The sequence below is a fragment of the Dipodomys merriami genome, unplaced genomic scaffold (genome assembly GCF_024711535.1).
Source record: "Dipodomys merriami isolate MVZ:Mamm:240054 unplaced genomic scaffold, mDipMer1.0.p SCAF_50, whole genome shotgun sequence".
Classification (NCBI taxonomy): domain Eukaryota; kingdom Metazoa; phylum Chordata; class Mammalia; order Rodentia; family Heteromyidae; genus Dipodomys; species Dipodomys merriami.
In genome coordinates, this window is record NW_027206069.1 from 8,679,387 (window position 1) to 8,707,086 (window position 27,700).

At 49.9% G+C, this 27,700-nt stretch overlaps 1 protein-coding gene across 1 annotated transcript in view; it reads left to right on the top strand.

The window, feature by feature from the left end:
- Itpk1 (inositol-tetrakisphosphate 1-kinase) overlaps window positions 1-27,700 on the top strand; it is a 162,048-nt gene that overhangs the window by 14,677 nt on the left and 119,671 nt on the right. The window contains exon 3 of the mRNA XM_069997691.1: window positions 13,257-13,483. Within this exon, the coding sequence (XP_069853792.1) occupies window positions 13,389-13,483 (95 nt within the window). The 5' untranslated portion in view covers window positions 13,257-13,388. The remainder of the gene's footprint in view (window positions 1-13,256; window positions 13,484-27,700) is intronic.

A 27,700-nucleotide genomic window follows, 5' to 3' on the forward strand; every position in this document is an offset into this window, starting at 1 on the left:
TTAGAATAAGAACCTCTCAGATCTGTATGTCTTTAAACCTTGATCCTCAAATCTCAGCCTCCTAAATAGCTAGAATTACAGGCATAAGTCACCAGTGCCCAGCAGGCTCAAATAATTACAAACAGAATTTTCACCTACATGAGTGGTTTTGCTTGGATGTTCTAGAATGACATATCCTTGACCTCGTCCCTTCAAATGTCTTTTTTTTTAATTTAATTTAATTTTATTTGTGAACATACTGTACAGAGGAATTACAATTACATGGGCAGGATAATGTGTACATTTCTTACCAAGCATTGCCTTCAAATGTCTTATGCATCACAGGATGTCTGGTGACCCTGACAGCAACCCTCTCTGTATCAGTATGATGTGAAGAGCCTAGGGAAATTTTATGTCCACTAGGGGGCACTGCTGCATTGGACAAGAAGCACAACAAAACAGGGCCCCCGTGTTTTAGGGGATTTTTTTTTTTCTCATCACCTATTACTATTTCTTTGATTGCCTGTTTCTGCAACTACTGTATGATCTGCAGGAGGACAGATACAAAGCCCAGTGCTGATGTCTAACATCTGTAATCCTAGCTACTTAGGAAGCTGAAATTTGATCTGAGGCTCATGGTTCAAAGGGAGTTTGGGGAGGAAAGTCTGGGAGACTCATCTCAAGCACCAAAAAGCTGGAAGTAGAGCTCTGGCTCAAGTGGTAGAGCACTAGCCTGAGGAAAAAGCTCAAGGACAATGCCTAGGCCCTGAGTTCAAGTCTAACAACTAACAAAAATAAAAAGGGGGAGAGGGGAGAGGTATAAGACTTGGCAGTCAAAGCAGCCTATGTTCAGCCCCCTTTTAAGTCCAGCCTCTCACTTTGAACAATGCAGAGATTTTCCAACTAACAGGGTGCCTGGCAACTATTTTAGTTAGGTCATAGGACCTAACTGTGAATGTGATGTACAGCCCTGAGCAAGTGCTTTGCAAGGATGCTTCCTTTCAGCTCTTCCCTGGCCAGCCAGCTGGCCCAGGTGTGACCTGACCTGGAGAGAGCCTGGAGGATGGCATCCAGGTGGGGAAGATGGCTGCTCTGGCCTGGAGACAAGAGCTTTCTGGTTTCCATGGCTAATGAGGAGGTCAGTGCCCACACCCTCTGCGCACAGTGGAAACTGTGCCAGATCAGGATAGAAGTGAAAAGATTGAACTCTGCCCCAAGACAGCCAGGGGCTGGGCACAAAGTGAAGAACTTTCTTTTACTTTTTTTTTTTTTTTCTTTTTGTTGGTCACAGAGTTTGAACTCTGGGCCTGGGCGCTGTGCTGTGCTCTTCAGCTCAAGGCTAGTGCTCTACTACTTGAGCCACAGCACTACTTCTGGCTTTTTTTTCTAGTTATATGGTGCTGAGGAATCGAACCCAGGGCCTCAGACATCCAAAGCAAGCACTCTACCACTGAGCCATCTTCCCAGCCCCTGGTTTTTCTGGTTTTGTGTGTGTGTGAGGGGTGGGGGGGGGGGAGGTGGTGGTGGTGGTGGTGGTAATGAGGTTTGAACTCAGAGATTCATGATTGCTGAGCAAATACACTTAAACTATGCCTCAAGCCCTTTTTTTGAGGGTTTTTTTTTTTTTTTTTTTTTTGGTAGTTCTGGCTTGAACTCAAGGCTGAGGTGCTGCTCCTGCACCAATTTGTGCTCAAGGCTAGCACTTTACTACTTGAGTCCTAGCACCACTTCTGGCTTCTTCTGAGTAGTTTATTGGAGATAAGAATCTCATGGACTTTTTCTGCCTGGGGTGGCTTCTAACTATGATCCTCAGATTTCAGCTTCATGAGTACATAGGATTACAGGTGTGAGCTACTAGTGCTGTGCTTTTGAGTTAGTTTTTTTTTTTGGGGGGGGGGTCCGGTTGTGGGGCCTGAACTCTGGGCCTGGGCGTTGTCCCTCAGCTCTTCAGCTCAAGGCTAGCGCTCTACCACTTGAGCCACAGCGCCACTTCCGGCTTTTTTCTTTTTGCTTATGTGGTGCTGAGGAATTGAACCCAGGGCCTCAGGCATGCAAGGCAAGTGCTCTACCACTGAGCCACCTTTCCAGCCCCTTGAGTTGGTTTTTAAGATAGGGTTTCATACTTTTTGATGAGCTGGCCATAGACCCCAAAACCATTTATTATATGCCTCTTGGGTAGCTGAGACTATGGATGCCTTGTTTATTGAGTTGGGGGGTCTTAGTAACTTTTTGTCAAGGCTGTCCTTGAATGGTGATCCTTTCCACTGTTGCCTGTAGTGTAGCTGGAATTATGGGATGAGTCACCTCACCCTGTCTTGCAGAACTTTTTAGAAGCTAGATATGTAGACATAAAATAGGCTCTTTGATGGAGAGGAGAGATCTAAGCAAGCAAAGAGAAGTCAGGAAAACCATCCAGAGTCTTCAAGCAGGTCTCTAAAGTCCTTTCCAACACCAAGAAATGGGGTACATTGTCCCAGACATACCATTCACTTAAAGCCACTGAGGGCCCCAGCCTGCCCTTTTCTTAAGGACTTAGGTCTCTCCTTTTCCTTCCCAATGGGCCTTAGCAATCTTTTCTAGAGACAGAATGGAAGATGCTGCCAGGATTTATTCCACCAGTCCTACTGGGACCAGGCCTGCCTGGATATTTCTGGCTCTCAAAAAAGGAAACAAACTTTTACCCACGAGTGTAAGCAGACAACAAAACAAGCAAGCCCACTCCTGTAGGCCAGGCTCAGCTTTCCTAATACAGCTCTGGGGACTGTACTCCTGGCACCCAGTCAACAGGACAGCCCACTCCCCAGAGAGGAGCAGAGTCTTAAGTTGACTGTCCCCTGAGTCTAGATTAACTGTCCCCTGACTTCATAAGTTAAGAGGGGTTCTTCTGGGGCAAAGTTATGAGATGCAATCTAAGACAATCAGTTTTCTTTGAATTTCCTGCAAATAATGATTTTTTTTCAGTGTAAGTATATCCCACAGCCCATTTGGGATATACTCATAACCTAAAACTATTCTTTGCCCATGGGAGATTCACATTTAACTGGGACTTCTCTATGTTCATCTCCAACCTTCCAGCTTTCATCTGAGTATGGCCAAAGAACCAGGTTGACTGGTGCCTTTAAAAGGAAATGAGTGTCCGTGAGGGGGACATTGGGCCAGTAATCTAGGATTTCTTAATATGCTGTCATTTGCAACTGAACGCTCACTTCCTTTTACATTGAGAAAACTGGAACTGAAATGGATGTCGCTGAGTCAGCAACACCACCCAGGAAGTCACAGTAACTTTTGGTCTTCTGGATTTGTAAGTTGGAGTTTGAGCCTGTAATCCACCCAGGAGGAGTCATTTCTAAGGACTTGGTCATAGGGAAGTTTTATGAAAGAGACATCCAGTACTATTCATAATAAACCTGAACACTTACATGGTCAAATTGCTTAATCCACACAATTCCACGGAAATAACTCAGGTACTAAGTATCAGGAGACTGATGAAGGGAGATGATGACCTAATAAACTGGGCAGAATATTAGTCATGAAAACTAATGGGTTTTAAAGCTACTGTAACACAAAGCCTACATGGGTATGTAGATTGTAGGTACATTACCAGGGGATGGAAGAAGGCTTCCCAGCTAAAACTGTGCATAAAAAGCATTTCAGAGTGTTTTGCAAGGTAAAATACATACATACATGCATGCATAAATGTGAACCAGTCCTAGGGCTTGAACTCAAAGCCTAGATGCTGTCCCTGAGCTTTTTTGCTCCAGGCTAGTGCTCTACCAACAGCTTGAGCCACAACTCCACTTCTTGCTCTTTTGGGTGGTTAACTGGAGACAAGTGTGTCATTGACTTTTCAGCTTGGGCTGGCATTGAAGGGTGATCCTAGATCTCAGCCTTCTGAGTAGCTAGGATTATAGATGTGAGCCACCAGTGCTTGGCTGCCAGATGTCTTTTCACTTTTTAGTCTTTATCGCTCCAAGAAGATTGGATTTCTTGGATTTTTTTTTTTTTTACTATTTCAAGAAAGAATGAGGGGGCTGGGAAGGTGGCTCAGTGGTAGAGCGCTTGCCTTGCATGCCTGAGGCCCTGGGTTCGATTCCTCAGCACCACATAAGCAAAAAGAAAAAAGCCGGAAGTGGTGCTGTGGCTCAAGTGGTAGAGCGCTAGCCTTGAGCTGAAGAGCTGAGGGACAGCGCCCAGGCCCAGAGTTCAGGCCCCACGACCGGATAAAAAAAAAAAAATTTAAAAAAAAAAAAAAAAAAGAAAGAATGAGGCTTTAGATGCCTCCTCTTGTATCTCTTGATCTCCTACTTAACATTAAAAAGAAGGTGTTGTGGGAGGGCACTGCTTTTTCATTCTATTTCCTGGGTGTAGCTTCTGAGTCTGACCCATTTGTATTTATTGAAAGTAATATAATTTCCCCATCTCACCTCTCTATCCTGCTTCAATATGAAGTTAAAAATACATTATATATTTAATGGGGAAAATGGAGAAGGAAACAAATGCTGTGATTGTATATTACCAACTGATCATTAAAAGCAAAATAAGAAAGTTGGGTATAGTGGCACATGTTTGTAATCATAACTACTTTGGAGGCAGAGGACTGTGAAAGTTAGAGAGACTCTATTTTGAAAACAGAATATAAACACAAGGGCTAGAGGCATGCTTCAAGAGGCAGAGCCCCAAGCCGGGCTCATGCCTACAATCCTAGCTACTCAGGAATCTGAGCTCTGAGGATCATAGTTCAAAGCCAGCCCAGGCAGCAAAGTCCATGAGATTCTCATCTCCAATTGACTAACAGAAAACTGAAGTGGAGCTATGGCTCTAAGAGGTAGAGTGCTAGCCTTGAGCAAAAGTGCTCAGGGACAGTGCCCAGGCCCAGAGTTCAAGCCCCATGACCAAAAGAAAAAAAAAAAAAAGAAGAGCCCTTGCCTAGCATGCATGAGGCCCTGAACTGGATCTCCTGCACCACACATACACACACACACACACACACACACACACACACACACAAAAACAACAACGGTGTAGGGTGCCAATAGCTCACACATGTAACACTGGCTGTTCAGGAGGCATGCGTGCTGCCAAGCTCCTCTCTTTTCTTTTTTAAACCTACATTTCTCATAAAGTGAACTCCTACCATAGTTGCCTGTCTGGCAGAGCCCAGAAGGTGGGACTGTGCCAGGAAAAGCAGTTGAGGCTCCAGGAGGCCACCAGGGGCCTCTTTCCCCATGACCTGACTGGGTGGACGTCATTGTGCACCCATGGGGCAGGCCAGGGGTGGGCTGTAGATGGCATTTCTTAATATAGCCAGTCAATAGCTGTGTTTCTGAAGTGCCACAGAGGACTAAAAGAATGTCACTAAATGTCAGCCATGGAGGGAAGTGATGGCTTTTTATTGGGGGGGGGGAGGTCCAGTTGTGGGCCCTGAACTCTGGGCCTGGGCGCTGTCCCTCAGCTCTTCAGCTCAAGGCTAGCGCTCTACCACTTGAGCCACAGCGCCACTTCTGGCTTTTTTCTTTTTGCTTATGTGGTGCTGAGGAATTGAACCCAGGGCCTCATGCATGCAAGGCAAGCGCTCTACCACTGAGCCACCTTCCCAGCCCGAAGTGATGGCTTTAAGAGGGACTTTTCTCAGGCCTGGGGAGGGGGTCAGCACCTCAGGGGCTTGTCCTGGAGCTCTGGCCCTGCGTCCAGCCTGTCCGCTGGGCTTCCCATCTTGGCTTTGTGATGTGAGCTGAGCTGGCATTGCGGCAGTGGCCCTGGCCAGGCGTTGGGTTCTGTACAGGTGAAGTGGGCAGCATGCTCTCCCTCCCCTTGGGTTTACTGGCCTGTACAAAGGGCGGTTGCAGCTGAGCTCTGTTTCAAAACTCCATGCACCGCCTTGCCTGTGTGAGCACTTCCTTCCTGCTTTCCTCTGGCTGTCTAGAGGAGAGGATTCCTGTCCTTGACCTCTCCCTGCGCTACCCCAAGAAAACTAGAATGTCTGGGAAGCCCAGAGGACAGGCTGCCACAGCACTGAGCTATCACAGTGCTGTGTGACTTGAGCAGAACTCATCATCCACCAGAGCTGCTCTGCAGTAAAATGGGGAGAGCACACCTTCCCTCACAGTAGAAGTACACAGAACCGACCCTGAGTCTAGAAAATCAGAACATGCAGCTCCATAGCTGTGTGTAGTTGTTGTTGTTGTTGTCGTCGTCGTCTTGGGTCTTGAACTCAGGGCCTAAGCTCAAGGCTGGCACTCTACCACTTGAGCCATAACACCACTTCTGGTTTTTTGCTGGTTAATTGGAGATAAAGGTCTACGGACTTCCCTGCCTAGACTAGCTCTATGATCCTCATATCCAACTTCTTGAGTAACTAGAATTACAGGCATGAGGCACTGGTGCTAGCTAGCTGTGTATTTTGTTGTTGTTGTTATAAAGAGGTACAGAGGGGTAGCTGTGTATTCTTGAATTGAGCATCTTCTGCACAGAACCATCTTTCTCCCTTCTTGCAGACCCACATGGTTCATCTCCATCTCTCCCATCCTACTTTTCCAAAGATATAACTCTGGGCCAACTTTTAGGGTCTGATCAGTTTGGTGACCTCAGGAAAATTATTGATTCAGGCAATATTATCAAATGGTGGGAATTGAAAATCATCAGGAGGGCTGTTATCAATCAGGAAGGAATTGGACAAAATTGTGACATACTCCCTCAGTGAAATAATAGGAAAATGCTTGATGCATGGTAAAAGGGCTGCACTCAAGGAAACAGTGAAAGAGTTATATTGTGCAATTCCATTTATGTGAAGTACAAGAGCAGCAAAAGTCTTCAGTGGGCTGAGTGACTCGAGTGGTAGACAGCTCACCTAACAAGCCTGAAGTCCTGACTTTAAACTCTACAACTAAAAAAGAAAAAGTTCCAGCATAGAGGGTCAGGAAGGCAGTTCAGTGATAGGATGCTTGCTTGCTCAGTGGTACAGTATGTGAGACACTGGGTTCAAATCCCCAGCACTGGAAAACAAAATCCGCCCAAACAAAGCTGCTTACCCTAGTATGCTAGACACATGAACAATATATTTTAGCTTAAAATTGTGTGTGTGTGTGTGTGTGTGTGTGTGTGTGTGTGTGTGTGTGTGTGTGTGTGTGTGTGTTTTGTCAGTCATGGGGCTTGAACTCTGGGCCTGGGCACTACTATCCCTGAGCTCTTCAGCTTAAGGAGAGTGCTCTACCACTTGAGTCACAGCGCTACTTCTGGTTTTCTGGTGTTTATTGGAGGTAAGAGTCTTATGGACTTTCCTGCCTAGGCTGGCTTTGAACCGACATCCTCAGATCTCAGCCTCCTGAGTAGCTAGGAGCCACCAGCATCTGGCTTATGTATTTTTTTTGAGAAAGGGCTTACGTTGCATCCCATGCCAACTCATATCTTTCTGCCTCTGTCTCTTAAGTGCTAAGATTATTGGCATATACCATCATAGCACCACAGCCAGCTTAACCAAGACTTTGATTAACCTTCAGTTGTCAGCAAATGTAAGCAGTTGGGGAATAGGCTTAATGGCGCCAGAAGCAACTGGATAAACCAGAAAGCTAGAGATTCTGTGACACAGCTAGCTCAGTCTCTCTTTAACAAGGGGATCTGCTTTAACTCCAAGTCAGGAGAATTAGTGACCAGGTACCACACAGGGGCAGGCTTAGATACTTGAATATTGTATCATTCCAATTTCAGTTAGTATGATACAGTATCTGAGGCTGGGAGCGTTGCATGAACAGAAGGTTATGAAGCTCACTGTTGTGGAAAGCCAAGAGCATTGCTCTGCTTAGTGAGGGAGAGCCTTCAGGCTACTTTACAAACTGGCAGAAGCACAGAGATGGAGCTTATGTGGGAAAGGGAGGGATCACATGGTGAAACAGGAAGCCAGAGAGATCCTGGTAGGGACCATTGACAACTACATTATTTTCTCCTGAGGACCACACTCCTCCTCCTCCCTTCAACAACACTCACCTTTCACTAGGCTCCACCTCTTAATGATTCTGCCACCCCAGTGCTCCTCCACAGGGACCAACTTCCAGCACGACTCTTTGAAGGACATACTCCCACTATATCCAAACCTTAACAGAGATTAAGTTTAAAATGATGGTATCATTTTTAATGTGTAAGGGTATGATAATACTAATTTCTTCTGTAGAAAAACACTATTTTTAATTGGGAGGGCAGGCCAGACAGAATAGTGCTATGTTGCCCAGGCTGGCCTGAGTTGTAATTCTCCTGCCTGAGCCTCCTGAGTGCTGGGATTTATAGGCATTATACAATGAACCTAGGGAAGTGTTATTTTTTAAAACATGCATATGGAAATGTTTTTCTGATCCATTTCTGATTTGGTGAATAACACAAACCTCTCAGATGTTTGCTTTTCTGCAAGCAGCCCTTTCAGCAGGAAGTAGATGTTTGTTAGACTTATACTGTGTCCAGCACTTTACGTATTTTCCTAATAGCTGTGTCTTTTTCCTTATTTTACCTATTTTTCATTTAAAAAGTAAAATATGATGGGGAGAATGATGGAAAGGGTGACACTGATCAAAATTGCTTGTAACCATAAACTGATATGTAGAATTAAAATCCCTTTGTATAACTTAAGATAATTTTGAAAATGATTTGTTTGGGGCTGGGAAGGTGGCTCAGTGGTAGAGCGCTTGCCTTGCATGCCTGAGGCCCTGGGTTCGATTCCTTAGCACCACATAAACAAAAGGAAAAAAAACCGGAAGTGGCGCTGTGGCTCAAGTGGTAGAGTGCTAGCCTTGAGCTGAAGAGCTGAGGGACAGTGCCCAGGCCCAGAGTTCAGGCCCCATGTCTGGACCCCCCCCCAAAAAATTATGATTTGTTTGCCAGGAGCTGGTGGTTTATGCCTTATAGTCCTAGCTACTTAGTAGGTTGAAATCTGAGGATCATGGTTCAAAGCTGGCCTGGGCAGGAAAGTCCATGAGACTCTTATGTCCAGTTAACTACCAAAAAAAAAAAAAAAAAAAAAAGCCATTAGTAGAGCTGTGGCTCAAGTGGTAGAATGCTAGTCTTGAGCAGAAAAGCTCAGGGTCAGTGCTCAGGCCTGAGTTCAAGCCCCAGGACTCATTCTCTCTCTCTTTCTCTCTCACAAACACATACACACATATACAAATATATGTTTATATATGTTTAATGAAAACAGTTTAGATTAACAAATGTGAATTGAATAATGAAAATTCTATCTAGATATCTTCTTTCCCAATTTCTCTACCCCATAGCAGCAATTAAAGAGCAGACCATCTTTGCTTGCATAAGCATTTCAGTGTCCTTGGCTTTTTAATACAAAGACAACCTACCATGTCTTCAGATGGAGATATGCAGATCTCAGCCTTTTGAATAGCTAGGGTTATGGGCCTGTACCACTGGCACCTAGCCACTTCACACACACACACACACACACACACACACACACACACACACACACACACACACACACACACACATTGTTCATATATATGTCTCTTTATATATATGAGACACTTCCCTATCTCCTGTATCAGATCCAAGGCCACCATCAATTGTCATTGTCCTTCTTGATCGCCATCTTTTTTTTTTTTCTTTTTTTGCCAGTCCCAGGGCTTAAATTCAGGGCATGGGTACTGTCCCTAGCCTTTTTTTTTTTTGCTCAAGGCTAGCACTTACCACCTGAGTGACAGCACCACTTCTGGCTTTTTCTGTTTATGTGATACTGAGGAATTGAGCCCAGGGCTTCATGCATACTAGACAAGTACTCTACCACTAAGCCAGATTCCCAGCCCTCAACACCTTTTCAAATGGTTCCTTACTTGACTTTCTAGGCTACATGCTCTCTTACTTCAAACCTCTTGTTGGCCCCTCTGTTCCTCCTCAACCTCTGACCACTTCAACCCTTCGGCTCCACCCTTGACCTTTACCTCTGCTCACATCCTGTGATCTCATCCAGTCTTGTGGCTCTCAGCAACATCTCTATAGTGACTGCTCCCGACTTTTATCTCCAGCCTGAGTCAGTGAACTACAGCCTGTTTTATCAAACTGTGTGCTTGATGTTTACATTGGTTATCTAGCAACTGTCTCATACCCAACCTGTCCAAGACAGAACTCCTAACTTGAGCTTGAGCTTCCCCCCCAAAAGGTGTACCAAGTCTTACCTGTCTCAGCTGTGGACAACTTCTTTCCTTCCAGGTATGGAGGCCAGGATGCTCATATGCACACACTTCATTTCACCCTGTGCCTCCTTCAGCAAATGCCACTGGCTGTTCCTTCCAGCTCTCCCCATTGTCCATAGCCCTCACCACTTACTTGCTACCACCTGTGGTGGCTCTCTGGCTTACTACAGTAGCCCTCTAAGGAGTTCCTCCACCTCACCCCAGAGGTCTGCTTAACTTGCTTGTACACCTTGATCATACTTGTACTCAGATGTCACCTTTGTGTGGTCTACCCCTAATTCCCATCCAACCCTTCACTATAGGACCAGAGGCATGGCTCAAATGGTAGAGTGCCAGCCATGAGCACACAAGCTGAGCAAGAGTACACGGCCCTGAGTATAAGCCCCAGTAACAGAAAAAAATGCACACAAAACCCCTCAAATCTTCACCATTAATCCCTCAAAATGTTATCTTTCTTCTACAGAGCTCAGAGAAAAGTGACTAGCCTGAGCTGAGAAGAGCTGGACTAAGATCCCCAAGCCAAGTCTTTCTGAAGTCATACTGTTCCTCCTGTTCCACTGAGTGACACCAGTACACTGACCCTGCTTCTGTCCCCTTCACAAAACTGTTAAGATGTGTGTGTGTGTGCGCGCGCGCTCGCTTGAGTGCACTTGCAAATGTGTGCGCGTGAGTGAGCGCCTGTTAGTCCTGGGGCTTGAACTCAGAGCCTGGACACTGTCCCTGAACTTTTTTCTCAGGGTTAGCACTCTACCACTTGAGCAACAGCACCAGATATTTTTGTGCTTTATTGGAGATGAGAATCACACAGGCTTTTCCGCCTGGGCTGGCTTCTGTGATCCTCAGCTCTCAGCCACTGAGTAGCTAGAAGTACAGGCATGAGCCAGCCACCTGTACCTACTATATAGACACCTATTCATACTCCCACATCCAATGCCGAAGTGTCAAATCCCTTAGCTAAGCAGATCAGAGTACCTGCTTCCTTTTCTTCATATTCTCATTGCATATTTCAAATCAATGGCCGTATTTTTTTTTCTGGGACCTCAGCCTCAGTTACCTCTGAACCCCAGTGCTCAGCAGATCTCTGCCATACTCTTGGCCCCTTGCTTTTGTTGAGTGAGTGAAAGGCTCCAGGTAGCCTCCTGTGTTACCCAGCGTCACAGCTCCCTGCTCCAAGCACACTGGAGCACTTGAAGACTCTGCCTGTGTAAGAAATTTTCTGTTAACTTCAACCAAAAAGTGTCTATTGTTGCCTCCTGACTTTTTTCCTTCTTGGCCTCCATTTGCTTCATCAGCCCTGGGATGATGTTGCGCTATCTCCCCCAGAAACAGCATTTCTAAGGCACAGAGCTCATCTTAATGCTGTTCCCTCATTCCCTCGTAGAGTCCAGTGGCCTAGGATGACAACCTCTGGTTCACTGGAGAGCTCTGTCTCTGATGAACTGGCATCCTTTTTACACTCTACCCATTTTTTTTCCCATTAAAGAAAAAAAAATAAAGATGCGAATAAAAGATGGCAAAGAAGGGGACAGTCTGTAGTAGGAGAAAGACTGAGCCTCCCCTCTGACTAGAGGGGGAAAAAAACAACCATAGAGAAAAGTGGGTATTTATAGCCAAGGAGTAGACTTGGGGGCCTGTGCATGGAAAATTACCAAGTGGAAACCTCAGGACTCCCAGGATTCTGGCTCAGCTGACTAACAGGATTTTTACTGTAGGGAGGACTTCCAGGATGATTGGATCCAAGGTGATGGGATACCATAGGTGGTGAACTTTCCTGGCTCAGCAGGATTCTCTATAAAACTGGCCTAAGAGGGCCAAGGACAGAGCCCAAGGTCAAGATCAAGAGGCAGAAAGACTCAGACGAGCTTGACTCCAGCCTGATCAAGGACGTCTTTGTCATTTCCTAACACTTGGTCCTTTCATTTCTGCCCTCTCCCACCTCCATATCTCAAAGCCGTCAAAAATCTCCCTTATTCCCTTAAGACCACCGTAAAGGTCTCCCCTGAAACTTTCTTGAGCCCTGCCTCGGGAACCCTGGGCCTGGGGAGGGACAAGGACGCCTCCCCATGCCTGGAGCTCTCGGAGGACAGGCATGCCGAGTCTGGCGTCCACTTCTAGCCCAGCACCCGCCTTAGGAAAGGCTCTTGCGGGGGATGCCCTGCTCATCCTTGTTGCCTCCAAGCCCCATCTCCTCCTCCCTGGGTCAGAGTGTGAGTCGGTGGTCATCTTCCCAGGCCAAGGCTGGCTCACTTCCTTCACCGAGGAGAGGCGGTGTCGCCGGGCCGCGGCAGCGGCGATGGATTGCCTTGGGGGTGGGGTGGGGGCTCAGTCCCGCTGGGGATCCGGAGGTGCTCCGAGGAACGAAGGTCAGCGGCCCCGCCACCCCCAAATGACAGTCACGATGTCCCCCCACTGCTCCCCTCCGCCCTTCTGGCGAGCCAAGCCACTCGGTAAGGGCCGCCTAAACGACACCCACCCAGCACGCTCCACCCGCGCCACAGACGAGCGCCCAACTACCAGGGCCGGCGCGGCGCCTTTAAGAGGCGGCGGCGCTGCCCCCTGGCGGCTGCCCGCGCCGGCTCGGCCGCCCGGCGGGCTCCCGCGGCGGCCCGGTGCGCCGGGCCCGGGTGTGCGCGGGGGGCTGCGCGCGAGGACGCGGCGGGTGAGGACCGCGGGCGGGGAAGGGGGACCGCGTGCGCCCCGCGGCGTCCCTGCGCGCCTGGAAGGCTCGCGCCCGGCTCGGAACGGCCGAACGCGGCGCAAGCCTGGAGGGTGGGGACCCCGCGCGGGCGGGCAGGGAGGCGACCGGGGCTCGGGCGGCGCGTGGCCGCCGCCGCCGCCGCGGGAGGGCGTGCGGGGCGGTGCCCGCGGAGGCCCGGCCCCCCTCCTCGGGGCCCCGGCGCAGCCCGCGGGTCCGGCGGGCGGACTGGCGGGCGCCCAGTCCCGCGGGCGGCGGGGGCGGCCCAGCCCGCGCGGCCGGGCCAGTGGCGCGCGGCGCCGAGCCTTCCTCCCCGCCCGGCCCCGCCCCGCCCCGCCCCTCCGAGGCCCCGCCCCGCCCTGACCACGCCCCCGGCCCCGCCCCGCCGCCCCTCCCGGCAGGACCGCGCGCCGGAGCCCGCTCCGCGTCCCCGCCACCGGAGGAGGTTCCCGCACGCTCGCGGCGCGCGCCGGCCCCGCTCTCGGCCTGTGGGCGATTTCCTCCGGACCCAGACTCCCCGCCCGAGGAGGAAGATGCAGACCTTCCTGAAAGGGAAGAGGGTTGGCTACTGGCTGAGCGAGAAGAAAATCAAGAAGCTCAATTTCCAGGCCTTCGCCGAGCTGTGCAGGTAAGGAGGGACCCGGCGCCGGCACCCGGGGACCCCCGGCCCGCGCCCGGCGCAGCCCCTGCGGCGGCTGGGGACGCGAGAGCCAAACGGGAAGGAGCGGTGCGCAGGGAGGCTGCTTCCGAGCCGCGAGGTGGTCGTGGGGCCACAGGCTGTGCCCGAGGAAATCCGCGGCCAGCGTGGGCGATGGGCTCGGACCGACGCACTCAGGTGCACCGTGGCCCGCCCACGAGCTCTCCCAGCCGCCCAGGACGCGGTGGGAGCGCGGCTGGGGTTGACGGTGGGACCCGGGAGGCTGGGGAGCCCACGCTGCCTGCCAGGGGCTTAAAGGTACTTTTGGACCGGCGGTTTTTCCTCTTCTGCCTCCTTTCCCTTTAGTGGAGAAGGGTGCCGGCGTGTGTGGAGCACCTACTGCGTGCCCCTCCTGTGCTCAGCCCCTCACGCTGTCATTGCATGACACCCATTTAAGCCCAGTCGAGGCGAGGAGCAGTCCTTGGCTTGTGTGTGTTGATTTGCTGTCTCATTAGAGCTTCGCAGTAGCCTTGCGAATGGGCCGGGGTGGTGATTCGGGGCCACGTGTCTGAGAAGGGGGGCTCATCAGCAAGAGGGGTGGGGTACCTTGCCTGGGAGTGGTGCAGAGGGTACTGGATAAATACATGGATAATGGGGTACAATGGTCGTCGGGGCTGGGCTCCCCCTTCTCACTGTGTTGGAGGCTTTCATAGATCTGATTCTTAATCAGATACAGAAGCAACACCGAGTCTCGGGTCAGGTGTGCTTGCCTTGCTCCACAACTGACTTGCCTCTGAAAAGCTTTCCAATGTGCCCCCTCTCCGTGAATGCCTGAGAACCGGCCCCTGCGAACTCCAGGTGCAACCCTCTTGTTATGCAGCCTCCACTTGATAGATTTTTGAAGAAGGGCCCCACTTGCATTTTTGTCCCTGGTGGAGTCCCCAGATCAGTTGGATTTTCTTAGCCTTGTTGCAGAGGGCAAGTGGTAATCTGAAGTGGCACACACAGGCAGGCCTGGCAGGGAGCTCCCCAGTTCCCCTCCTGGCTCTCCACAGGTGCACGAGGAGCAGAGGCTTGGTTGGTCCTGCACCCCTTGGTCCCTGTGTGGGTTTGGCTGCCGTCTCCCAGACAGGCTTCTTAGGAAAAAGCAGGCTTTTCATAGTCAGTAGGGTGTGCAGCGTGGCCCAGAATTCACAAGGAAATGAGAAGGAATGTACTCACAGAGTTTTGAAAAACCCAGGGCTTTTGGAACATTAAAAAAGGATATTGAACATTATACTGTGTATACACACACTTGTGGAAAGGGTGAAGAAATTTGGAGAAGCCCCTGGGCATGTTCTGAAAGTCCAGTTCTGACGTGAGGCACTGGAGCTCCCCCTGCTGTATATAAGACTTGGGAAAGCCCAGATAATCCTTGCATGCTTTTTACTGATTGCTGTCTGTGTCATCCTGTGTCTGCAGCCCAAACTTGAGGCTTGTCCTTGGCTTGGTATGCCTTAAAACAGCCCTAGCCAGTCCCAGAGCTGGGTCCTCATCCCAGACCTATAGATTGGCTTGTCCTTCTTGTGGACCTCTCTGCTTTTAAGGTGCTGGGGGGCTCAGGACAGCCCTTGGTGTCAATTGATCTAGGAGAAATCAGAAGCCTTTCTTTGGAAGGGTTGTTGAGTTTAAGATCTAGTTGCCTTCCTCTGCCAAAGTATTGCTTCAAAGAGGAGGCAGAAGGTCTCTGGGTCATTCTAGAACCCCAGGGCGCCCACTTTGTGTTTTCTTTGGCAAAGCTTTAGATGTTTTGTTGCTTAAGCTTAAGAAGGAAAAGAAAACACCAAAGAGTTTCTCAGTTGTTTCCTTATTACTTCCAGGGCAGTGCCCCCTAGTGGCCGCGTCTCTGTTCTGGCTGCAAACGCACCAACTGTTGGTGACCTGAACCTTTGCTGTTGTTTTGTTGGGTGTGAATACCCATGTGATTTTAGCAGCCCCAGAGACATTCTAGATGGACATTGTCATTTTTGATGTTCAGAATCTAGATCTGAAATGCTTTTTTATTAGAAGAATGGGGAATTGTCTGTGAATTCTGTAGTGAAAAAAGCCAGGAATGTTGGGAAATGACTTGAACTCTGCTCCGAATGTTTGGGGCAGTATTGGTTCCAGAGAGAATTGCTTGACTGGAATGGGAGGAGTTGTTTAGTTGGATGTCAGACCTTGTAAAAATGTTCCCTCAACCAGGAAGAGACCATCTCACCTAGCCTTGTCTGGGGCAGGCTCCAGACTTCTCCTTTCTGTGAGTCTACTCCAGGGACCTTGAGCCTTGCTCAGAGAGCAAAGCCTGCCCTCAGCAGAAGGCACCCTTGCTCTTCTTATCTTCCCCCAGAATCCAGCTGCTGCTACTTTGTCCCCAGAGACACTTTCCTTACAAGGCTGAGCTGTGCCCTCTGCAAGTGTAATGATGCCCTTGTTCTCTGAGGGAGCAGTTGCTTCTCAGTCACTTCAGTACTGGAACTGAGTCCTGAGAAGTGCCCCACCTACCTTAGGCTGGTAGGAGAGCCAGGCCTTTTCAATGTTTGTTCTGTTAGGATGGGGCCTCTGGCTAGCAGCAGATGGGCGTTTGAATCAGCTTGTGATTAACTATTTGTTCCTGTTCCTCCTGTGTCTTCCCCTCTTCTAGGGATGTGGCTCTGATTGAGTTCACTTGCCCCTCCTACCTTTCCGCTCTGCCCCTCACCTTGGAGTGACTTTGCGGCTCTGTCACCTCCTCTCTGGGTGGCTTGTTTCACAGTGCCCAGAGGGGAGTGGGAGAGGCTAAAGCATAGGTAGAAAATACTGGATGGCTTCATGTGAATTTTACATTTGTTTAATTCTCAGTTCCTTGCTGCTGAATAGCTGCCAGCTCCTGTGTGCATCCATTTTTGTGCATTTTCGTCTAGCTCATCTTCTCTTACCTGTTCTTTTCTGCAGGAAGACCTATATAAGAGAGGCATGTGGCTTTGTGAAGCAGTTTGATATAAGATGTGGGTAAATATTATCTTTTTCTTTTCCTTTTTTTTTTTTTTTTGCCAGTCCTGGGGCTTGAACTCTGGGCCTAGGAGTTGTCCCTAAGCTCCTTTTACTCAAGAATAGGACTCTATAACTTGAGCTACAACACCACTTCTAGCTTTTTCTGTGATTCATTGGTGATTAGAGTCTTACAGACTTTCCTGCTAAGGCTGACTTAGAACCATGATCATCAGATCTCAGCCTCCTGAGTAGCTAGGATTACAGGATTGAGCCACCAGTGCCTGGCTAAAGTAATTTTTATTTTTTATTTTTGGTAATACTGAAGTTTGAACTCAGGGCCTTGTGCTTTCTAGGCAGTATTAAGTGGTCTTGAACCACTACATTAGCCCTTTTTACATTAGTTTCTTTTTCTTTTTTTTTTTTTTTTTTTGCACAGAGCTGGGGACTGAACATAAGGCCTTGCACTTGCCAGGCAAGTGCTCTTCCACTGAGGTAAATCCCCAACCCCCCATCAGCTTTTTTTTTTTTTTTTTTGGTCTGTCAGTCATGGGGTCTGAACTAGGCCTGGGCGCTATCCCTCAGCTCTTTAGCTCAAGGCTAGTGCTCTACCCATTGAGCCACAGCGCTACTTCCGATTTTCTGGTGGTTAATTGGAGATAAGAGTCTCACAGACTTTCTTGCCTGGGTTGGCTTTGAACTGTGATCCTCAGATCTCAGCCTCCTGAGTAGCTAGGATTACAGGCATGAGCCACCAGCTCCCAGCTCTTGCAAACTTTTTTTAATCCCTGGCTGGCCTTGAACCAAGATCTCATGATCTCCACTTCTCAAATAGGCAGTGTTACAGGGCTTGAGGTTTGGTGCCCAACTTTTACTCTTGCTTTTGGTGAGATGCTTGTATTTACCTCATCTCAGGACAGTGGTAGAGGAAACTGAGGTTCAGGGAATGTAGAGCACAGCAAAGCTAGTTAGAGTGTTTCCCTGAGTTCAGGCTCAGGGTCTTTCCACCTGTGGACATAGCCTCCTTGTTAAGTGTCTTCCTTGCTCAGTTAAGCCAGACATTCGTGGAGGTTTCTGAAGGTTCTTGGCCTTGAGAAACCTGGAGTCCAGCTGGACCCACTCAGCTTGTGGGAAACGTGCTCGGGCCATTCTCGGATCACATTACTGCTGTGTCTTTACCTCCAGGTACCCTTCATACATTTCCTGGAAGAGACCAGGAGTTGTCTATGCTCACATTTATCAAGCACCTTCTAGAGTCCAGGCCTGGTGTTAGGTTGTTGGTTGTTTGGGGTGTAGCTAGGATCCCCTGCCCTCATGGGGCTGGGAGTTTTGTATGGATGATAAACAGGCCCTGCAGGCATGCCAGGGAGAGAAGGTGCCACTGGGCTTGTCCCTTCTCCTAGGGTTCGACGTTTTTTTTTGTTTTGTTTTTTTAGATATAGTCTTACTATATATCCTAGATTGGCCTTGAACTTGATCCTCCTGCCTCAGCCTCCCATCTGCTGAGATTATAGTTAGGTACTACCATGCCTGGTAGTGCTCGCTCTTTCTCTGGATGTGGTATATGGATAGACTCAAGATGTGGTACATGCTAGGTACTATACATGCTAGGGTTCAGTCCTTTTTCTGCTTTTGAAACAGGGCCATCTCAAGTGTTGCTTTTTGCTGGGATGATAACATTCTGGGCTGGAATTTTTATAAAAGATTCTGCTGAAGGAAGTAGAATTGAATGATAGTGTCCTGTGGGGTTGGCTTTTTTTTTTTTTTTTTTTTTTTCCATTTCAGTGGCTGGATTTGCCCCTATTTTGTATCTGCAGAGGAGGGAGGAGTCAAGACCTAGGCTTGCTTTGCACATAGGGGTATCTACGACCCAGCCTTGCAAATCAACCTCGCTTCCAGCTCTGAGTGCAGCCTGGACCTGCGGTGAGAGCAGTAGTCTGTGTGATCACCGGTTATTTGACGAGACTGCCGAGGTTTCAGGCCTGGCTCTGCAACTGGTCACCCATGTGACACCCCCATGGCCCTTGTGTCTTTGGACCTGGCAGTTTGCCAACAAGGTCTGTGAGGCATGCTACTTGCTGAGGTGGAGAGATTGTGGAGTTGAACCTCAGGTCTGTGGGCTTACTGCAGAGGGGCCTATCCTTAACACACAACCCTGAATCTGATGGTTCCCTCCCATTGCCCTCAGTGAGTATTATCTGTATCTATTTTTCTTTTTTCTTTTTGTTGGTTGTAGGGCTTGAACGCTGGGCCTGGGGCACTGTCCCTCAGCTCTTCGGCTCAGGGCAAGCATTCTACCACTTGAGCCACAGCACCACTTCTGGTTTTCTGGTGGTTAAATGGAGGTAAGAGTCTCAGGGACTTTCCTGCCTAGGCTGGCTTTGAACTGTGATCCTCAGATCTCAATCTCCTGAGTAGCTAGGATTACAGGTGTGAGCCACTAGTGCCCTGTTCCTTATCTATTTTATGTGGGGTGGGGAGTGAGAAATCTATATGAATGCAAGGTGCTACTCTTGTTTTTTTTGTTGGGTCATTGAGAAATTTGTTTTGGGTTTCCTGAAAATACCAAAGCTCCTTAGTGATGATACTTCCCTTGCTAGCTAACACTTCTTGTATTTTGTGGGATTTTTTTTTGTCGGTTGTGGAGCCTGAACTCTGGGCCTGGGCCCTGTCCCTCAGCTCTTCAGCTCAAGGCTAGCGCTCTACCACTTGAGCCATGGCGTCACTTCTGGCTTTATCTGCTTATGTGGTGCTGAGGAATTGAACCCAGGGCCTCGTGCTTGCAAGTGGTAGAGCAAGGCAAGTGCTCTACCACTGAGCCACCTTTCCAGCCCCTCTGGGCTCTTTTTGCTCAAGGCTAGCATTCTACTACTGTGGGCCACAGTTCACTTCTGGTTTTTGAGTGGTTAATTGGAGATAAGAGTCTCACTGGGACTTTTGTGCCCAGGCTGGCTTTGAACAGAGATCCTCAGATCTCAGCCTCCTGAGTAGTGAGGACTACAGGTGTGAGCCACCTGTGCCTGGCTCCTTTTTAAGTATTTAGGTATATGTCAACAATTCACACAATGTGAAGTCAGCCTGTCCCTTTCTTGGTCCTGACTTTAGCTACTCAGGGGAGTTGTGTTGGCACACAGTCCCCACAGCTGCGCACGTGGGAGGGAGGCCCTGCATACCATCTGCACACTGGCCATCTTGTACTTGTTAATTACCGTGGACCATGTCTTCGAGAAACTTCCTTCAGAGAGAGTTCTGGATATTGTCTCAAGAAATGACAGCATGGTCCAGGTCTTTAGCACAGAGTGGTATTCTTCTTCTGGGATTAATAATGTGTACTCTGCTCCCTGTCTTGTGTGCATTGCAGGCTGGGTCAAAGGGCAGGCATCTTACTTTTACTTTCAGGTCTCGAAACTACTCACAGAGAAATGGTCCCAGGTTCTACCATTTCAGTCCCAGTGACAGTGAGTGGGGGTGCATCACCCATCTGTGCCCCAGCACAGTGTAGGACGGATGCAGGGGTGAGAAGTGGTACTTGGTCTGCATTTCTTTTATGCTAGCGAAGCCAACGGATTCTCCAGGCTCTAGGCAGCCACCAGGCCTGGCTGGCCACCTATGTGCCTAAGCTTTGGGCCATAGTTTCTTTTTCTTTTCCTTCTACATGGTTTAGCAGTTCTGAGCATTCAGTAAAAGCCCAGTGTCTCAGGAGTGTAGTTTCTGAACAGTTGAATCGGTTCTACCTTTAATTTGACTGCCTGGTAAGCTAGTTGTTGAGGGAATGCTATGCCAACTGCTTTTTAAAAGTGATACTGTCCAAAAAGAAATGTACTCGTTACCTGACTTATGTAACTAACTCCTCTGTGCATCTTCTTTATACTAACAATTAAAAAATGTATTAAAAAAGTGATATTCACTTAGAAAGCAAATTGTCGCTTAGGAACTATCTACACACTATATTCCTTATCTGCAAAGTCACTGTCTTAAATACCTTCCTCCTCTCTTCCTGAATTGTTTCCCCAGCCTTCCCCCTCCAAGGGTCCTGGGGACCACTGGAGCCCACAAGGGTGTGGCCTTGCTTTGAGGAGGGCTTTGAGTCCTGAGAGGACTGAAGGGAGCCGACGGTTAGTCAGGTCACACTGAGGAGCTGTGGAAGGGGGCTGGCCCTTGCCCTAGGCCAGTTCCTCTCCCACCACTGCTGGCTAAAGCCCTTGTAAACAAGCCCTTCCTGGGGGTTGTAAATGAAGGTGCCTGTTGAGCAGGCCTGGCGGTTCCCATTGGGCTGTTTGAATCCAGTCTGATGCTTTGTCTCCTCAGAAAGCAGCCTTTGTGGCCTCTGTCTCTCCGGCAGGGCCTCACAGGCTGGTGTGTTTGGGCCCCTCACAGTGCCAGCCTGAGGACTGTGACAGCCTCTGGGAATACCCCCTCCCCCTACCTGCTTTTAAGGTTGAGTGGGGATAAGTTATGGAGATTTGAGGATCCTTCTCAGGAGGCAATCCCAGACTCTTCCCCAGCTCTCCCTTCCCTCTCAGCCTTTAGCTGGGAACCCACCCGTAACTGTCCACCCACACTTAAGTTTGGACACTGCTGTGTCGGAAGGCCTTCCCAAACACTGATCTTCTGGGTGACATCTCTTTTCTTTCTTTTACTACGTTTTCAATAATGCTTTGTGAACCCCAGCTACTGGGTTAGTTCTTTCTGACTTGCATACTGCCTGCTTGTTGTCTGTCTCTCCTTGAAAAAGTGGACTCCAGCCAGGCACCCATGGTCATGCCTATAATACTAATTACTTGGGAGGCTGAGATTTGAAGATCATGGTTCAAAGCCAGCCTGGGCAGGAAGGTCCATGAGACTTAACCTGCAAAAAAAAAGAAAAGAAAGAAAATCTGGAAGTGCAAGTGTGGCTCAATTGGCAAGGTGCTAGCCTTGAGCAAGAAATCTCAAGGACAGTGCCCAGGCCCTGAGTTCAAGCTCCAGGACCAACACACAGACAGACACACTGGGTTCTAGGAAGGGAGAGACTTGGGCAGTTTACAGTACCAAGGCTCTTAGTTCAAGCTCCTGGACATATAATTTCTCTCTCTCTCTCTCTCTCTCTCTCTCTGTCTGTCTCTCTCTCTCTGTCTGTCTCTCTGTCTCTCTCCCCCTCCCCTCTTCCTCCCTCTCTTCATCCCACCTTCTCCTTTCCCTCTCTCCCTCTCACCCTCTCCTTCTCTCTCTCTTTCCTCCTCCCCCCCTTTATCCTTCTCTTTCTCCTCTCTTTCCTCTCTCTTTCAGCAATTTACTTCTGACTGGGCCAGAAGGATGCCCCAGGGAGCAAGTGGGTGATTCCTGGTCAGAAAGAGCTCTTTGGCTTCATTCTTTCAGTCACTCATCAAATCCCTAGTGTTGGCCTGGTGATCCTGTGCTGGTCCTCTCCCTCCTGTACCTGGGCAGGGGAAGGTAGTACACCCGATGCATGTAACAGGGTGCAAGTTACAAACAGCCAGGTTGCCTACAGGACACAGAGAATTATGGCCAAGTGGCAGTGGCCACATAGCATGTGGATCAAAGAAGGCCTCTGAGGCGGTAGCATTTAATGAGAGGTGCCAAGAGTTCCCTTCAGGAGCTGAAAGAGCCTCAGTGGGTGGTGGTCACCACCTATAGGTGCTGCAGACCTGCCTATGTAGTCAAGAGTCCCAGGTTCCCCTTGCTCCAAGCAGAGTCATCTGGGAAGGTCGGGCGGCTTCGGGTATAACTGCGGGCCACATCCACTGTAAGCAGGTATTCCTCCACAGTGTAACAGAAGTCACATGAGTGACTTCATGACCTTCCTCACACCTGGAGGGGCTGCAGCTGTGCTCTGGGAGGGGACACACGCTCCCCCTGGTTTGCCTCAGTCCAAGCTTTGTGTTGGTGAAGTCGGCAGCTGTGCCTGTGGGTTGGTGGGCTTCCAGGCCAGCTCACTTGCCCAGAGCCCAGGGTAGGCCTCAGTGCCCCATGGCGTAGGTACTTGTGTTCTTCGGTAGTTATTTGTCTACCATGAATCTACGGTGCTCTTCAGACTTGCCCAACCAGAGGTACCTGGGGCTGCTGGTGAGATGGGTGCATGCTTGTCCGAATCTCCCTGGCAGATGAGGGTTCTCTGGGGAGGGGGTGGGGGCTGGGGCTCTTCTTGTGGAACACCTGGTCTTTCTTCTGTGTCATTTCCTAAGTGTCCTCTCATCTCCAGCAGTCAGGTGTGGACCGCATGGAGTACAAACCAAGGCCAAGCCAGTCCCCACTGCAGGCTTCGTGGGGTGGGGTCTCTTCAGGGGGACATATTGGAGGCAAAGGCTTTCCCCAGGCAGGCCCCGGCTGTGGGTGATTGACTCCTGAGTCTTTGTCCCTGTCTCCCCACACTGGGTGACACTAGTCTAGTAGTAGCCAAATCATTCCATGTCCTGTTGGAGCCACACCCCACAAGGGCTTTCCTTTTGGGAAATCCCTTATCTCTCCATCTTTTAGCATTTTTTGCTCTGGCTGCAAGTTTACTCTGGACTGAAAGGTGTTGCTGAAAGGTACCACTTTTGTCCAGGAGACATTCCCAGGGACCAGCTGGCTAGATGTGACCCTGATTACCAGGCCAGAGCAGCCGGAGGTGTCTTCCTCCGTGGTTTCTGCCATTAACCCGTGGACTCCTCAGCAGCCATCTTTGTGCGTCTAGGGTCATTCAGGCTCCATGCTGGGAAACCGGACATTGGGCCTGTTCAGGTGGCTGCTGACCTCGGAGGGGCCATTTACCCCCTTCTCCCTCGTTCACCAGCGCCTCACACCAGATCTCAGGCTACTGAGAAGCTGCGGGGGCTCTTTATGAGGGGTAAAACAATGTGGGCCTCTTGGTTTCTCTCTGGGTGGAGTTTCCTCCTCACTGTACAGCCAGCCATGCCTGTGGACTGGAAACCTACCCTCCAAGGTGGGAGACATGTTTCTATTTGTGAGGGGCGGGACTGACTCTGGAGAGGCCCCGAGTGAGACCTACCTGGTCACCAGCACTGAGCGTAGAGCAGGGATTTACTGAGACTTGGTTGACTCCTGGAACCACACTGGTTCCACCAGCTTCAGAGGAAAATCCAGGATTCTTTTCTGAGCATGCTCTCTTGCAGTTGTTAGCCTTAGGTGGGCAGTGGGTGGTGAGATGACAGTGAACTTAGAACTCAAGACTTGGCCAACTGGCTACAGATGACAGCCTCTCCTTCCCTTTGTAAAGTGGGCATTGCACCATTGGGGCTAGTGAGTACTGCAGGTGCTTGGTAAAGGATAGGACCCCTTGACCTCCTATCCTCCCAGGGCTGGGAATGGACCCTTGACATCTCTGCTGGGACCCTAGTCAAGGCAGACAGCCCCCTGGAGTCTTTCAAGGTTGCTGTCCTCCAGGGCATTTCCCAGGAGGGCTGGGGGTGTGGGGGTGCAGAATGTGGCTCTGTGGCAATTTCACTTTCATTTCTGCCTCACAGTCTTTCCATCCAGCAGCCAGGGCTGGCCCACAAACACGAGGAAACATCCGGTCCCACCCTGGGGCATTTGTCCTAGTGCAGTCCCATGGCCTTCCCTCTGCCTGGAATCAATCTGGGCTGGGACTGGCATTTCTCTGTATAAAGCACTCATTCCTTCACCTGCCCATGCGACAGGTACGCAGTGGGAGCCTGCTACGTGCCAGGCAAGAATAGTCCTTCTAGGGCCATTAGTCAGTTAAGGATGACAGGGCTGGCACCTCTCAGGACCTGGACTTAGGGTTCCCTCTCCACCCCTTCCTCTTGTACTGGTGATCAAACCCAGGACTTTACACATATTAGGCAGGGACTCTTAACCACTGAACCATGCCTCTGGTGTATTATTATTACTATTATTATTATCATTTTCAGACAAGGCTTCTCCAACTTTATTTGGACTGGCCTCAAACTCTTGATCCTTTCCTCCTCATCCTCTACCTCCTAATTACTAATCTCTTTATGAGGAATTAGCAATGTGGCCTTTGGTTTCCCTCCTCGTGGAACTTCCTCTTTGTCCCCTCTTACCCCCCATCTAACCTGTGTGAAGATGAACACTCCAAAGACTCTGCAGCCAGTCCCATTGTACAGCTGGCCTGTGGGAATTTCAGATTTGAACTCCGCCTGGCTGACTGTAAGGATCTTTAAGATTTTATTGAAGTCCTAACATTCTTTATGGGATTTTTGAAAAGGAACAGCATGCCAGCCATTCCCTCAGGGGCCTTTTGCCACCTACCTGGGGCAGCCTGGCAGCAGGACTGGTTCTTGCAGGAAAGAAGTTCTGCCTCCTTCACACTCAGTCCTGTGCTGAAGGTAGTCTGGATGCCCAGTCCAGTTGCTCACTGCTCTTGAGTGGGAGGGAGGGGAATCGAAGCCCAGCTTCTGGCCTTGGTCTGTAAATGGAGAGATGCCCCTCTGGCCACTGTCGTGGGGAGGGGTCCAGGGACCCACCTCTGGAAGTGCTGGTCACCGCAGAGCTGTCCCCACACTGCACTGTGGCGTGTAAATAGTGCGAGAGCATTTATCCCTGGCACTCACCCAGCCCCTGCCTGCGGGGCTCCGGCTCCATGCTGATGTGGACTGGGCACTTCACATACCTCGACGGCTCTCGGTCCCCATGCAGAAACAGGCTCAGGAGGGAAAGAACCTTCCTGGGGTTTCATAACTGGTTGTGAGTGTGAATGTCAGTGTTAGTGACTCCAAAAGCCAAATCCTTGACCACTAGGGATTTTTTTTTGTTTGTTGGTTTGTAAATACCTAAGCTTGTCTTCATCCGTGCCCTCTCAGTGCCCCTTACTATTCTCTTTCTCCTTTTCAGTTTCAATTTGGTGCAGTGCTTGCTTGGAGGGTGTCAGGTGTTGACTTGGTTGCTTTGGGGGAGGAGCTGGTAGCAGGTGAACCCTGTGAAATCGGAAGCTGCCCCCTTTGTACAGTGCGCTGCCCAGAACCCGGCTCCGGGTAGATCTCACCACCCTTGCCAGTTAGACCTGTTGAAATGCTGTGAGTTGGTATGGACACTGCCAAATGGCTTACTGTTCAGCTGTCAGTCATGGCCCTCCCTGGGGGCCATCTTGGGGACCTTGGAACTTTACCTACTGCAGCTTTTGGATTAAGGAGGTTTGAGAAGCTCCTTAGAAAGACCCATAAGCCTGGAAGGTTTGCGGGAGTACTTTTTTTTTTTTTTTTTTTTTTTTTTTTCTCTCCTGGGGCTTGAACTCTAGGTCTGGGTGCTATCCCTGGACTCCCTTTTGCTCAAGGCTAGCACTCTACCACTTGAGCCACAGCACCGCTTGCAGCCACAGCACCACTTCCTGTGATTAATTGGAGATAAGTCACACAGCCCCTTTCCTACCCAGGCTAGCTTTGAACAGCGATTCTCAGATCTCCGCCTCCTGGGTAGCTAGGATTACAGACACCTGGTGTGGGGGCGTATTCTTGTTGGGGCAGATTTTGTCATCAGAACAGAGGTACCTGATGAGAGAGTTTCGAGGTCAGGAGCAGGTACACAAAGGCTGCAAGGCTTCATTCCAGCTGTGTGACTTTAGGCCATGCAACCTCTCCGAGCCTTTAGTTTTTGTTCCTAAAATGGGATTTGTCCCTGGCAATTGTGCTGACTAGGCAAGCCAGTTGCCTCAGTGACCCTGGCTGAGCCTCTCATGTTGGAAATCGATTGGCCCATGAAGATGGAGGGGTTGTTTACCAGAAGCTTCTGCGTGCACACCCCAGAATCTGGGAGGAAGGTAATCCTCAGAAGCCCCTGGGCAGATTGGCACTGGATTTCTGTGTCCTGCTCATGGGAGGCTTTGAGCCCTACTTGGCCTCTTTACTAGGTGGCTTATTCCAGGTGTTTCACCCATCTTAGCCCTCATTTATTCCCTATAAGACTTGTCCTTGCTGTATATCAGAGGGCCACAGCTTCCTTCCTTTCCCATGCAGGTTAGAGATTGTCTCTGAAAGGAATGGTGGGGGGGGCGGGGGGGGGGCTGCCTCTCACTCATCTGAGTCACCTAGCTCTGCAGGTGTGGAGATTGGTGGAGCAATTTTTTTTTTAGAACCATCAAGCCAGAGCTATCCTTGCAGATGAGTACTTAAAGTTCAGGGGGTCGGCCCTGTGGGTCTCTGCACTTGGCAGTTTGACTTGACCTCTGGGGTCAAGTGAGCCTCCCTTGTCCCCAGAGAGCCCAAGGAATGTGAGGCCTGCGATTGTTCTGCTCTCAGCTCTCATTGGGAGGCTCTGTTCCTAGCCAGGATGTTGTTTTTGCTAGTGGGCCAGGCTGTTGGTAACCCCTCCATCCCAGTGGATGTTCCTTTATCCTTGTGGAATTCTTTGGATTTGGGATACTCTCTTGGGCAGCCATTTGGGTTTGGGGTACATGCAGTTCTGTAGGTGCTTCTGCGTCAGCAAAGGCCTGGGACTGCCCAAAGAATGAGATCTGAGGGACCGAGCACATGCCACAGATCTGTTCCTAATGCTGTCTTCTCTGACCTTACTCTCAGTGGGCCAGCAGATGAGGTGAGCTGTCCTTATGAGGTTAACCATCTGAGCAGCAAGTTGATGTGTGGCTGGTGCCTGTTGAACAGGGGTATGTGTTGGCTCCATGGTTACCTCCATGTGGATAGAGGGTTCTGACTGAGGTACTCAGGGACTTAGATGTCTTTCTGCTTCTCTGGTCTCTCCACTTGGTTCATTCTCAGGCATGTGTGGTGTGAGGTGAGTGCTCACCAGCGACCCCCATTTTGGGCCAGACACTGGGCTGAGTTCCTAGTGTGCTGACTCATTCGGTCTGGATCACCAACCTGGACCTGTTTCCTAATGAGTCCTGCCTGAGGTCACACAGCTAGAGGGAGGCAGAGCTGAGATCAGAGCTGCGCTGGCTGCTGCCAGGGCCTCTCTTGTACCCTCAAGTCCCTATGCACATGCACCAGATTCATTCTGACTCATCTCGGCCTGAGCCACAGGCCTGTCTTGGAACTAGCACTGTGCTGGGAGGGGTTGGTGTGTTCCACTCCCTGCTGCATGACCTGGGTGTGGGCAAGGTGGACTTCCAGAGGGAAGCTAGGAAAAATCCCAGAGGCAGTGGGATGGAGGTGGCAGCCAGGAGGCAGCAGAAGGGCTCCTAGTTCTGGGCTCCAGTGACTGGTAGGGTGAGGACAGGGGTGCTCTTTACCAGCTTCCAGCTCTTTACCAAGACTATCCCCAGGAGAGGGACGAATGCCTCCC